Source organism: Phocoena phocoena, chromosome 2 (assembly GCF_963924675.1).
Source record: "Phocoena phocoena chromosome 2, mPhoPho1.1, whole genome shotgun sequence".
Lineage (NCBI taxonomy): Eukaryota > Metazoa > Chordata > Mammalia > Artiodactyla > Phocoenidae > Phocoena > Phocoena phocoena.
The window spans coordinates 49,053,239-49,066,433 of record NC_089220.1 but is presented as its reverse complement, the minus strand read 5'-3'; the positions used below and the strand labels follow the sequence as shown (position 1 = coordinate 49,066,433).

Here is a 13,195-nt window from a genome sequence, read left to right as displayed (position 1 = left end):
ATCATGCTGTTTATGACTTATCAACTAAAAGCCAACAACACTAAATAATGATATGTTAGCAATTAGTTAAACCTACTAGAACCAATGGCCCTAAGTTTCTGATATGAGCTGTGGGTATCCTGTCAAGACTTAGAAATTACTTTTATTAAATAGTTCAGAGAGGCTGCATATGCTAACCTGTAATATAGAATTTCCTACACTTTAAGCACATCATCTTCATGTATGACTTTATTCTTTGGTAGAGAACTATTTTGTTTCTTATATTTAGGTCCCCTCTGTTGTTCTTGGCCAGTTTGGTAGAATGTCAGTTGGAAGGAATCTACACGTTCCTTAATAAAAGGTCCCTTAATCACTGGGATCAAAAGTCAGGTAAAATTTAGTTGACATCATAACATGTCACTAAAACAACTCTGAAGAAATCATGAGACATCCAAGGAATGAAAAAACTTCAATTTATTTGGGAAATCACTGACTTACTGGCCAGAAGGAGGTGTCAAAAAAGGTAGAAACCTTGTATAATTACATCTCTAGCTGACAAAACTGTCCAGGATATTAGTAAAGGAACCCAATTCTTAAGCAAGGCAATAACTCTGTTTTGGAGGAACTTAGAGGGAATTATGTTTTCATGATCAAACATAAACAAAAACAAATTTAAAAGCCCATGCACTTCTCAATCTTGTAGCACGTGGTGGCAGAGACTTCTGAGAAGCCAGTGAAGTTCTGCAGGCACCCATGTCCGCACGGCCACACAAAGGTGGGTTCTGATGTGCAGGGGCCTATGCCCAGCCAGGGCCGTTGGGAGTCTGGCCTTGGCGTTGTAGACTCAGTCTCGTGGGGCATTGAGAATCTGAAGCAGAAACTAGTTGACACTTACCTGCAAAAAGCCACTAGGATCATTTTCCTTAATCACCTCCAGGCAGTACTCCATGAGACCTGTGGTCTGGCGCAATTTCACTGTGCAGTGAGAGATCTGATCTCGAACCACCTAGGATTGATGAGACAACAGAATGGTTCAAAATGGCAGAGGGTAGAAAAGAAAGCAAACTGGGACTTTGGAAAGCTTCTTTCAACCAGAATCCAAGAGCATCATGGAATGGAACTAAATTTATGAGAATATTTGTGGTGTGGCAATGTCTGCTGTGGACAATGGCTCTGGAAGACGGATTAGATAATGGCTTTTATGGGGAGGGGCTTATAACAACTGGACCCATCAGAAAGGCACACAGATGTTGGACCTCTGGGAAGCGGGTTACCTTGGTGCCTCAAGGGACATCTTCCACAGGTCCCCCTCACTCCCCTCTTCCGGGAGCTGCTCTAAGTGGGAGGTCGTGGAGAGCCTGTCAAGGAGCTGAGTAACCTGAGGCGCAGCTGCAGCTTCTGCTCTGGGACAGAAGCCCTCTACCGGTCCCTCCTAAAGAGCAGACATCATCTGAACCCAGATCCTCTCTTGTTCCAATTCTCTTTTCCCTGGGTGGGTGGTAGAGTAGGGCGAGAGGTGGAACTTGCTGAAAGACAATGAGCTAATGACAGCAAGTATGCCAGAGAAAGATGGATACAGAATCACGTTATAATCCACTTAGCATTACTCACTGCTTCACTTTGGAAAGCAGTTTCAAAGGCAATTTGCCGAGAGATGAGTCTACCTTAACCTAGAGAGGCATCTCTCTGAACATGCAGTTTTTCTCTCCAGGAAGCTGTCTTTGCCCAGTGTCAAGGGCATGGCAGTCCTTGAAAAGTTTCCTTCTTTAGAAACGTTCAGCTTCTGTGTCCTCTGCTCAGTGACCCAAATCCTGAAGCAGTTTTTGAAGCATAGAGTTGAACAAGGGTTTTCTAGGAACCTCAATTACTCATCCTCTACATTTATACTACTTGGCAAAAGCCTCAAAAATAACCACCATTCTGGATTTTATGGGTAATAACTAAAAGGGGTTTTAATAACAATGATTTTTAAAACTTTTCCTTGTTCCTTCTTTTCAGTTTTCATTATAAATTTATTTTCCATGAAAGATTATGACATCCTCTTTCAAAAACAATAGGAAAATAGGTAAAAAAAAAAAAAAAGAAGCAAATCACCTCACCACTCCAATGCAAATTGTTAAAGCATTTTGATATTTCCTTTCAGTTTTCTTTCCGAGCTAGATTTAGTTATAGCTGCAATTATAGTATGTGACAATTTTATCTCCTCCCACTTAACACCATATCATAGGCATTTCCCGTGTTGCTGCCATCAATAAATGTTACTGGTTACATAAATATCTGATTGCGTGGCTTATCATAATTTAACCTATTTTTTTGACACAAAGTTCTTCCTAATTTTTTGACAGTTCATCCATTCATTATTGTTGATCTTCCTTTCTGATTTTTTTATTTTCATAAAATATACATAAAACTTACTATTTTAACTTTTTTTTTTTTTTTTTTTGTGGTATGTGGGCCTTTCACTGTTGTGGCCTCTCCTGTTGCGGAGCACAGGCTCCGGACGCGCAGGCTCAGTGGCCATGGCTCATGGGCCCAGCCACTCCGCGGCATGCGGGATCTTCCCGGACCAGGGAACGAACCCGTGTCCCCTGCATCGGCAGGTGGACTCTCAACCACTGCACCACCAGGGAAGCCCTTGAGCATATTTTCATGTGCTTATTGTGTATCTTCTTTGGCGAAAGGTCTATTCAAGTCCTTTGCCCATTTTTAAATTGGATTGTTTGGTTTTCTTCCTATCTTTTGATGCACAAAGTTTATAAATTTTCATGAAGTCCGATTTGTCTACTTTTTCTTTTGTTGCCTGTGCCTTTTGGTGTCATATCCAAGAAATCATTGCCAAATCCAGTGTCATGAAGCATTTGCCCTATGTTTTCATCTATGAGTTTTATAGTTTCCATTCTTACATTTCAATCTTTGATCTACCTTGGGTTAATTTTTATACCTGCCCAACTTCATTCTTTTGCATGAGGATAGCCAGTTTCCCCAGCATCATTTGTTACAAAACTTCCTTTTCCCATTGAATGGTCTTGGAACCCTTGTCAAAAATCATTTGACCATATGTGTGAGAGTTTATTTCTGGGCTCTATTCAATAGTGGTCTTTTGTCTGTCTTTATGCCAGTATTATACTTCATAGCTTTGCAGTACATTTTGTAATTAGGAAGTGTGAGAACTCCAATTTTGCCCTTCTTTTGCAAGATTGTTTTGACTATTTGGAGTCTCCTAATATTTTGACAGCTGATTTGTTATTGCTTTTAAACTTTTAATATAATTAAAATAAAAAATAAAATGTAGGCTTTAAAATCTCTTTATCGGAATTGGTGAAAGAAACCAACTTTGATGTGGGGATTGTTTTGTGATTTTGATTGGCGGGGGTGGAGAGATCAAATTTTAAATTCACTGTTTGATTTATTTTCTTCTGACATCTAGTATGTTTCTGTCAAACTACCACCACCGTCTATTGGTCTGGGCTCAAGGAATGCAAATTACTATATTTTATTATTTTACTTTAAAATCGGAAAGTAAAGAAAGGTTAAGTTTCTGCTTTTTAGGGGAAAAAAAACACCCACAGGTTAAACCCTTAAAAATGCAACACAGGTGACCTACAGCTAATACGCTACTCCTCTCTGCTATATGAGGCTTGACTAAATTGTTCCCAGAAAATGTTTTTACATTTCAGCCACCTGTGCATCAATGCTGCTAGGTAGCAGAAACCTCAGCAGTCACCATTCACTATCCAAATGGCATCTGCTCTAGACTATGCAGAACTGACTGGTACTGAAAGTCCAAACAACAAGCACAGACTGGATCTGAGCGCTGTAACCCAAAGTAAGTCTGCTTTTGAGGCAAAAAAGACGGAATTGTGTTTACTTTCCAGAACATTCAGCTCAATGATAATTTTATGACCTAAATGTGCTGAAATAAATACATTACTCAGGCCTCATAAAATTCTATGTCTGCCTCTATAAATTTCCTTCTCAAGCAAGGTTTTTTGGTGCAACAGGAGCTGTGGGAATGTTGGGGGCTCTGACTACTCTTAAGAAGCTTTGCTGTTGCACTGCCAAGAGTCTGTGAGTTTCAAGGCTGTTTGCCATTGGCTCCTGTAGTCCATGGTTCAAGCTTCTTGGAAGGACTCAACATCCCTAAATTCTTGGCTCTCAACTCCCTCTGTTGCCACAATGGATGCTGGTCCATTTTTAAAGCATTTTAATGAACCGTTTCGCAATATCACAGTAGCCTGTGATAAAAATCACTGTTAAAAATTAAACAGTGAGGTTCCCAGAAGCAGCATTTTTGGGTGTTTCATAACTAACATTTTTTTTATAAGATTGAAAAAATTTTATTTATTTATATATTTATTTATTTATTTTTGGCTGCGTTGGGTCTTCGTTGATGAGCACGGGCTTTCTCTAGGTGTGGCGAGTGGGGGCTACTCTTCGTTGCAGTGTGTGGGCTTCTCCTTGCAGTGGCTTCTCTTGTGGAGCACAGGCTCTAGGTGCACGGGCTTCAGTAGTTGTGGCACGTGGGCTCAGTAGCTGTGGCTCACGGGCTCTAGAGCGCAGGCTCAGTAGTTGTGGTGCACGGGCTTAGCTGCTCTGCGGCATGTGGGATCTTCCCAGACCAGGGCTTGAACCCATGTCTACTGCGTTGAGATGTGGATTTTTAACCACTGCGTCACCACAGAAGTCCCTCATAATTAACTTTTAGTTTCTCAAATAATTAATCTAGCAAGATTTCCCATCTTATGGAAATCAGCCAGATAATTAAATCTTTTAAGAGTATAAATATTTTTTTCTCTGAGTGTCTTTTTTTTTTTTTTTTTGCAGTACTCGGGACTCTCACTGTTGTGGCCTCTCCCGTTGCGGAGCACAGGCTCTGGACGCGCAGGCTCAGCGGCCATGGCTCACGGGCTCAGTCGCTCTGCGGCTTGTGGAATCTTCCCAGACCGGGGCACGAACCCGCGTCCCCTGCATCGGCAGGCGGACTCTCAACCACTGTGCCACCAGGGAAGCCCCCCCCCCTTTTTTTAAAAGATCTTTTTGATGTGGACCATTTTAAAAAGTCTTTATTGAATTTGTTACAATATTGCTTCTGTTTTATGTTTTGGTTTTTTTGGCCACAAGGCATTTGGGATCTTAGCTCCCGGATCAGGGATCAAACCCCTACCCCCTGCATTGGAAGGCGAAGTCTTAAACACTGGACCGCCAGGGGAGTCCCTCTCTGAGTGTCTTTATCAGCTTTCTTACTTGCTACCTTCTTTACTCTGTGTTATTTCTACCACATTATTATTATTTATTTTTACATTATATTTTTTTTATGAAAAACAATTCTTAGGAAGCCAGGCCATATCACTTTTTCTTTGAGTTCCACATTTCTGTGCAGTGGCTCTGATGCTCTGGAGAAACCCTTGGCACCATGTTTGCAGCTGGCTGGATTTAAGTAGTTTCTTTTATTTATTTATTTTTAATTTTTTTTGACTGCGTTGGGTCTTCGTTGCTGCATGCAGGCTATCTCTACTTGCAGCGAGCGGGGGCTACTCTTTGTTGCAGTGTGGGGGCTTCTCCTTGTGGTGGTTTCTCTTGCTGCGGAGCACAGGCTCTAGGCCCATGGGCTTCAGTAGTTGCGGCACGTGGGCTCAGTAGTTGTGGCTCACAGGTTCTAGAGCGCAGGCTCAGCAGTTGGGGCACATGGGCTTAGTTGCTCTGTGGCATGTGGGATCTTCCCAGACCAGGGATTGAACCTGTGTCCCCTGCATTGGCAGCCGGATTCTTAATGACCATGCCACCAGGGAAGTCTGGATTTTCTTTTCTTAAGAAGGAAATGTACAAGTTGCAGGAGTGACACAAATAGGAACTTGGAAACAATCTTCCCGTTTTCATGTGCATTAAAGCCTAAACCAGCTCTCAGGGGACAATTAATCTGTGGTCCACAGTTTCAGAGAAGGCTTCCACAATTTTATAAGCAGTCACCATCTCTTCTGGATGGCAAATCCTACTGATCACTTGAAGAGCTTTATTTTGTTGAGTGGCAAATTTATAAAGGTCATTTCTTGGGTCAGGATATGACACTGTACCTTTTCGGAAAAGGAGAATTTGAGAACAGACTGCTGTGCCCCTTTGAATGCTTAGACTTTTTAGTGTCAGAGAGTAACCCACGAGAGCTTATACAGTACAAATGTGAAATTTAATTCTGCCTATCCACAACTACATTTTCCCGCCATACCTTGAACAGGCCACTCTCTCGCCACTCAGCTCAGGTGATACAAAGAGCAGCAAGAACTGAGATTAATTAAGGGGAATTTCATTATTTTATCCAATATTGACCTTGACACCTTTCCTCCACCTCCATTCACCTCTCCCTCTTACATGTGGCTCTTTAAAAATTGTTCTTTAAATCTTCTTTTTAATAAATACTTTTTCTCATAGTATTTTCTCTCATCATGGGGTCTGGAGGGATAAGACTAATGAGTTTTTAGTCTAAGTAAATACTAACATTCTCTCTCCAATATTTCAAGATAGTCTTTCTTAAATAGAATCTATACATTTCCATCACCATTTAAAACAATTTCCTCGAAGTATAATGCGATTCTTTTTTTTTTTTTCTAAGATACAAGTACTTTCAAGATACAGTCTTGAAGAATTCATTCTTCACAGGTCCCTTTGGTCAGTGGGGATAGTTTTTTCTATGTGTCCCATAATGTCCTGAAGCAAGATGCCCAACTGATACTTGGAATTAACTCATTGGTGAGTTACAGGTGAAGTACTTTGACCATTAGATTCATCTAGTAAAATAAATAATTCTCTTGATTTTCTCCTAGAGTAGAATATTATCTCCTATATTATTACATTCATTGAAACTTAGAGGCATTTAAATTAAGGAAGGACATTTTTAATTTCTCACATGCCACCATTCTCCCACATGGTTTATGGAAATACAGCAGCTATTTCCCCCATTCTCTAGATACCATCCTCTGTACTAGTGTTATTAATTGAACCACACTGGCAACTAATTATTTCAAAGACAAGTCTGAGGTTTTGAGTTTTTAATCAATAAAAGGATCATTGGGCTGCCCTGGTGGCGCAGTGGTTGAGAGTCCGCCTGCCGATGCAGGGGACATGGGTTCGTGACCCGGTCCGGGAAGATCCCACATGCCGCGGAACGGCTGGGCCCGTGAGCCATGGCCGCTGAGCCTGCGCGTCTGGAGCCTGTGCTCCGCAACGGGAGAGGCCACAACAGTGAGAGGCCCGTGTACCGCAAAAATAAATAAATAAAATAAAAGGATCATTTAGGCCTATTAAATAAATAAAACACATACCTGTTTTGAGGAAGGCTTGAGATTTTAACAGTAAAAGTGTGAACTTTCTATCTCAGAAGTGTGAATGCCAATAACCTCATCAATAAACATTGAGTGGAATATCCAAATTATGCTCTTAGTGTATAGAATACTGTATCCTTGTACAGAGAAGTTAATGAAGGAAGAAATACAAGGTATTTGGAGAGAGAGAACCATCCTGGTGTGGTCCCACCCACACAGGAGAACATTTACAATTTATGCTGTTCCGCAATGAAAGTGATGCATCCAGTATGGTGTTTTGTAAGATGTGAGATACGGTGGATTATTCCACCATCTTCACAGTGTGCTTTAAGTGTCTTCTGGAGCTAAGAGTGTCACTCATATATGGGTTTAGGCAAAGGGCATTAAACAAGTTCTGTGACTATGCTTCATTGGCATTGCCAGAGTGGGTTGAGGGTGTTTAAAGGTATGTCCTCTAACCTTGGTGAGTTCCAACTGTGTGTGATGGCATCCTGACGATTCCACGGGCACCTTGGGCACTCTATTCCTTACACGCCCTCTGTGACTTTTGCTCCTACACGGTGGGAAGCAGAGGACCACAGAATTTGCCGAATGAATTCCCCATTAATGATAGGCTTGTAATCAATAATAACTGTGGTTAAATTATGAAAGTTGACCCCCAAAAGACTTCTGTGAGGGCAAAGGTTTCAAGTGTTCCAGTGTGCCTAGTTTTTCCAAATGTCTTCACTGTAATGAACTAATGGAACTCCTTCCCAGTAGTTTTATGGGAATTGAGTGGGTTATTGACTTTTTCTTTCTAGTTTTTGCTTTTCTTTCTAGAAATGACTGTAACAGTTAAATCCTATCTAATTATTTTTAAATTCTTTGTGAGCTTGGTCGTCTTTCCTTCCCTCCTTCCTTCCTGACTACCTTCTTCCTTTTCTTCCATTCTCTCTTTCTCTCTCAACCTGAATCAAAGGATTACTTGCCTGTTATGAAGCATTGGCAAAATGGCTTAAGTAAGCCAGTAATATCCCTAGTGTAAATTTCTACTCTTAATGATATGGCCCTGTAACTAATGTTTTTGCTAGCATAATGGGGACATACAGGCAATACATGGTAAATAATAACAAAGATAACAATGCCAATCGTGATAATGAATCTAACAAAACCCAATGGTACACTTGGATTCAAAATCAAGCATTCCATAGATAACTACAGTTGGGACATGGAAGCCCTCTGTAAAAGTGAAAGCTCTGTAAAACAGTAAGCTTTATGATTAGCCCTCAGCATTCTCACTGAGTAATGTCATTGGTATGTTAATTTACCAACCACACATGGAAATTAAAGATTAGATTTTCTCAGACTATATTTGAATAGTTATAACTATTTTTTTTTCTTTCAGAGGCTCTAGAGTTGCAAGGGAACCAAGAAACCAAGAAGACACCTGTCACTTATCACCTATCATCATAGTTGTGTACTATTCAACACATGAATTCATTCTAAAATATTGGGGAGAGAACACATTTAAGATGATTGTGGAATTATTTCAAATTCTGAATGCTACATAAATAAAAATAATTCTCAGATATTTCTTTGGGCTTACCAAAAGAAAGATGACATTTGTAAAGTTCCTGAATAAAAAGCATAGATCTCATTAATGGCACATTTTAAGTGTTGTCACAAATTCCCTCTGAGGATCACAGGCAATGAAGATATTTTAAAGCCTTACTCAGCTAAGGAAGACCCGGGAAGGATATTGACAAAATACACAGTTCGTACAAGAAAACTGGGGACGCAGCTAACTCTGCTGCTAGTGGGAATATCACCCAAGTAGTACCAAATGTGAGTTAGTAATAGTTTTTGAAAGCTCAAAAGCACTTTTTCCCTCCAGTAGCTTTCTGACATTTGATTAGTTTACCACACCCTGAAAACAGACATTTGGCTCCCAGTGTGTTTTCAAACCACAGGACAGCATTAACTATAATTTATATTTCAGACAGTGTTCCTAAAATATGGTCACATCTGCATATGCCTCAAAGCCTTTTTTTCAGCTTTTAAAAATAGCTCACCAAATTTGGTGCACTAGTTTATGCGATGATCAATTATACTCAAGCCGCTAAAGAATTTCCTAGGTTCAGAGACAATCACACCAGCACATAGGCTAATTTTACAATATGAACTCTGGTCTTATGGAAAATGAGTCCCTAGGAGCACTTCTTCAGTGTGCTGAGTGAGACCATATTTCCAGTCTTCCAATGACAGCAACCATAAAGCTAATATCTTGAGTACTGTGCTAAGTGCTTCACAATGCCCTGTGAGGTGTCAACTACGTCTAGCCTTATTTTACGCACAGGTGAAAGAAATGGAGCTGTAGACTTGTCCATGGTTAGAGACCTAGTAAGTGATAAAGTCTGTCCTTACGCCCCGTTCTCTATGACCCAGAATCTGGGCTTCTCATCCCTCAGCTCCATCTTGCCTCAGAACCAGAACTGTTCAATCTGCTCAAGCAATCAGTGCTTTCAGAGAGGGGCATGAGTAGATTATAAAGACTGCCTTTATGCACACTTGCTTTCCAGCTCCCCTAGTCTTTTGCATGGCTCAAGAAGAGAAGGTTGCCAGAAAAACACACACATACAACTCTCCTCTTTGTCAGCAAAAAGCAGGCCCCCAAGAGAACTCTGCCAAAGGGAAGCGGAAGACCATAAGATTACCCCTGCCAGACCGTGAGTGATGGGCTAGCCAACAAAGACAGAAAGAAGTACTGTGCTTGGCAAGCGATGTCTATAAAAGGCCAGTCTTTTCTCACAAATCTGAGGAGCAACAGAAGTGAGAAGAAAGGGAAGAGGCAGGAGGAGAAAAGCAGAGGGAGGGAGACATTCGGAGGCTGACATCAGCAGTCGCGGTGTCGACCTTGCTGGCTGTTTTCAGAAGCAGCGACATACAATCAGCTGAAAACAGCAGAGAAACAAATCACTCGAGACAGAAGACAGAACAGCTTTGCTGCCGTGGGCCACAGCCAGCCACCTGTCTCTCGTTTCAGTAGCCCTTTGGGATCTGGGGCAGGGAACTCCACCCCGGGCAGGGTGTAATGAGGGCAGGCAGCTGCCTCTGCTCAGTGGTCCCCGAGTGTATCAGTGTGCTTGGCCGGTCAGACCACCAGCACCGATGAACTGACGCTGGACGTGGGGTCCCCGAGATGCATTTCGGCTATTCCTGTGCCATCCCCATCCATCCCCACAGCACAGCCTATAACTGATTTCCACACAGTCCCGTCCTGCAGAGGCAGCACTAAGGAGAGGGGGACAGGGGGCTCTGCATTTTTTGATAGGAATAAATGATGTTTTCTCAATCCTCGATCCCCTATCTGTCCAGATTGCTGCCCTTACATCTCTCCCGTATAGAAAGCCCAGAGATGCCACTGTCGTCACCCTATGACTTAACACAAACTGTTCCCAGTTTCTGTTTAAAGATGCCAGGAAAGTGTCTGCAACGTTTCACAAAAGAGACATCCGTTAAGGAAAAAGTTAAAATTTTATGGCTACATATTAAAACGGCTGGTCCACTATTAGAGGGAAAATCCCAGCTGTCCAGCTCATTGCCCGAAGACAGCTGTGGTTTTATTTTAGATACTCTATTACTCTATGTGGTTCAAATGACATTTTAAGTTCCACTATAACAATAAAAGTTCTGGGTTTCTGAAGGGTGATAAAAGGGAGGGCTATGGTGATAATGCTTTTAGTAGTGTTAGAGCAGGAGATGGAAACAGAAAAAGCACCCATCGGTCCTCATGACTAACTGGGTGCACCAAGACCAGGGTGCACTCTGCTGATCACCCTCTTCTTCTCGCACAGCTTGGCCCATCCCTGCAGGCAAGAATGCAAGTCGCCATCAACATACGCCTCCCAGACTTTGGGCTCCTCCAATGCCAGCTTTTCCATGAGGCACTCTGTGACCCTTTTAGCTGGAAGTAACTTTGCCCTCCTCACAACTCTAACGACATGGGCCACCTTCTCCTGGAAACTCACTTTCTACCTGTGTTGGAGTCATCTGTGGGTGTGACTGATCTCATCCACAGGACTGTAAGCCCCATCATCCTGAGTCACCTTTGTGTCGCCCTCCCCCTGCCCCTGTGCCCAGCACTCTGCTCCTAGCAGGTGTGCATTAGGTAGGTGCTGGCTGACTGGTGAACGGATTAGGTAAATCCCCCTACGCCTTCTCTCTGCATTGTACTGCCAGCCAGAGGCAGCAGGGGGCCACGGTCAGATTCTGGGTTCTGAAGCCAGGTTGCCAGGACTGGAATTCTGGATCCTTGGACCAGTTCTTAACGTCGTGGTGCCATGGTTTCCTCATCTCTAGAATGTGGATAATAGTAATAATGACCTTGCAGAGTTGTTGTGAGGAACAGAGGAGCTGATCCCTGTAACACAGTTTGTATAGTGCTGCCTCAAAGAAAGTATCCCCGAACGTCAGCTACTGCCGTTATGAAAGCCAGGGCTTGGTCATCAAGGATGCTCATTCTGTGTTGCTCCTGGGTAACTACAGAATCACATTTCACAGCACTTCTAGATTTTAATTCAGATAAAAAATGGTGACTCCAGGGCTTCCCTGGTGGCGCAGTGGTTCAGAGTCTGCCTGCCGATGCAGGGGACATGGGTTCGTGCCCCGTTTTGGGAAGATCCCACATGCCGCGGAGCGGCTGGGCCCGTGAGCCATGGCTGCTGAGCCTGCGTGTCCGGAGACTGTGCTCCGCAACGGGAGAGGCCACAGCAGGGAGAGGCCACAGCAGTGAGAGGCCCGCATACCACAAGAAAAAAAAAAAAAAATGGTGACTCCAGAAGAATTTTTCACTTAGGCCTAACTTACCTTGGATGAAAATGCTTATGGATTTAAACCCATTTCCCAGGTTGTTGCGGCTAAATGTATAAGGTTAGCATCCACATAGTACAACCTTCAGAGAACTTTCTGGGTAAAAAAACAGCATCTTTAATACACCCACACTTGTCTCCCGCACATTTTAGGAATGACTACATATGTTACCATGAAACACACACACAGTCCAGTGGCCCTTTACAAAAGTCAAAAGCAAAAAACTTGATCACAGACACTAAGGGACAGGAGCCTGGAAAGTGATGAGCTAGAGAAAGTCGTCTAAGTAAAACTCGCCCTGAGTCAGCACTTTGTGAGTCATGCATGACACGGGTCAGTGTGGGTGTCTCCCGAGGAAAACCCAGGGCTCTCTCGATCACCTGCAGTTCAGTGCGAAGGCTCCACAGGGCTGGGGTTGGTGTGGTGCCCCTCAGGGGTTTGTATTCATTCTAAGATGAAACTGAGAGGGTCTTCCAGTTAGGCCCACCACCCCAAAACAGCAATGGCCTCTCTGGAAGAAGCGGTAAGATCCCCAGCCTTGGTTTGCTGTCCAAGCCAACAGACTGAGGCTCTCTGACCATTCAATCCCTGGGCACCCTTCTTTCCTAACTCCTGGTTCAGATTGCAACTTCGAGACATGCAATTTTCTTTAACAAAGAATCTGCTGTGCCTCTCCTTGATGCAATTGCTCTTCTGTGTCACATCGGGAACACTCAAAGGGACATGGCTCTGACACAGCACCAGTGAGGTCAGGCCGGCCAACTTTATTGTAGGGCACAGCCCTCACAGGCCCTTTCTGGCTTGGACCCTGTTGTCGCAGCTCAGCCTCCATGTCACAGGCACCTTCAGAGTGACAGGTTGGTAAGTCACAAAGGCAGGGGAGAAAGGTTTCTATTCCGGCCACATCACTGCCCTGGCTTTGGGGAAGGAAGAAGTGGGTATGTGGATCTAAATGCGTTTCGAGGAGCTGCAGGTGGGTAGCAGAGGAGGGAACCTTAAGGAAGAAGATAGAGTTGGGGTTTCCTTCAACTTTGGAGAGATCTGTTAAGCTTCCC

The 13,195-nt window shown here is 43.1% G+C and overlaps 1 protein-coding gene across 20 annotated transcripts in view; it reads right to left on the bottom strand.

The window, feature by feature from the left end:
- Nucleotides 1–13,195, bottom strand: part of TRIM9 (tripartite motif containing 9) — a 110,966-nt gene that overhangs the window by 31,651 nt on the left and 66,120 nt on the right. For 19 of the 20 annotated variants that reach the window (XM_065872676.1, XM_065872664.1, XM_065872669.1 and 16 more), the window contains one exon: nucleotides 875–985. The exons of the other annotated variant lie outside the window; for it this stretch is intronic. In XM_065872676.1, coding sequence (XP_065728748.1) covers nucleotides 875–985 — 111 coding nt within the window. The remainder of the gene's footprint in view (nucleotides 1–874; nucleotides 986–13,195) is intronic. 20 annotated transcript variants of the gene reach the window in all.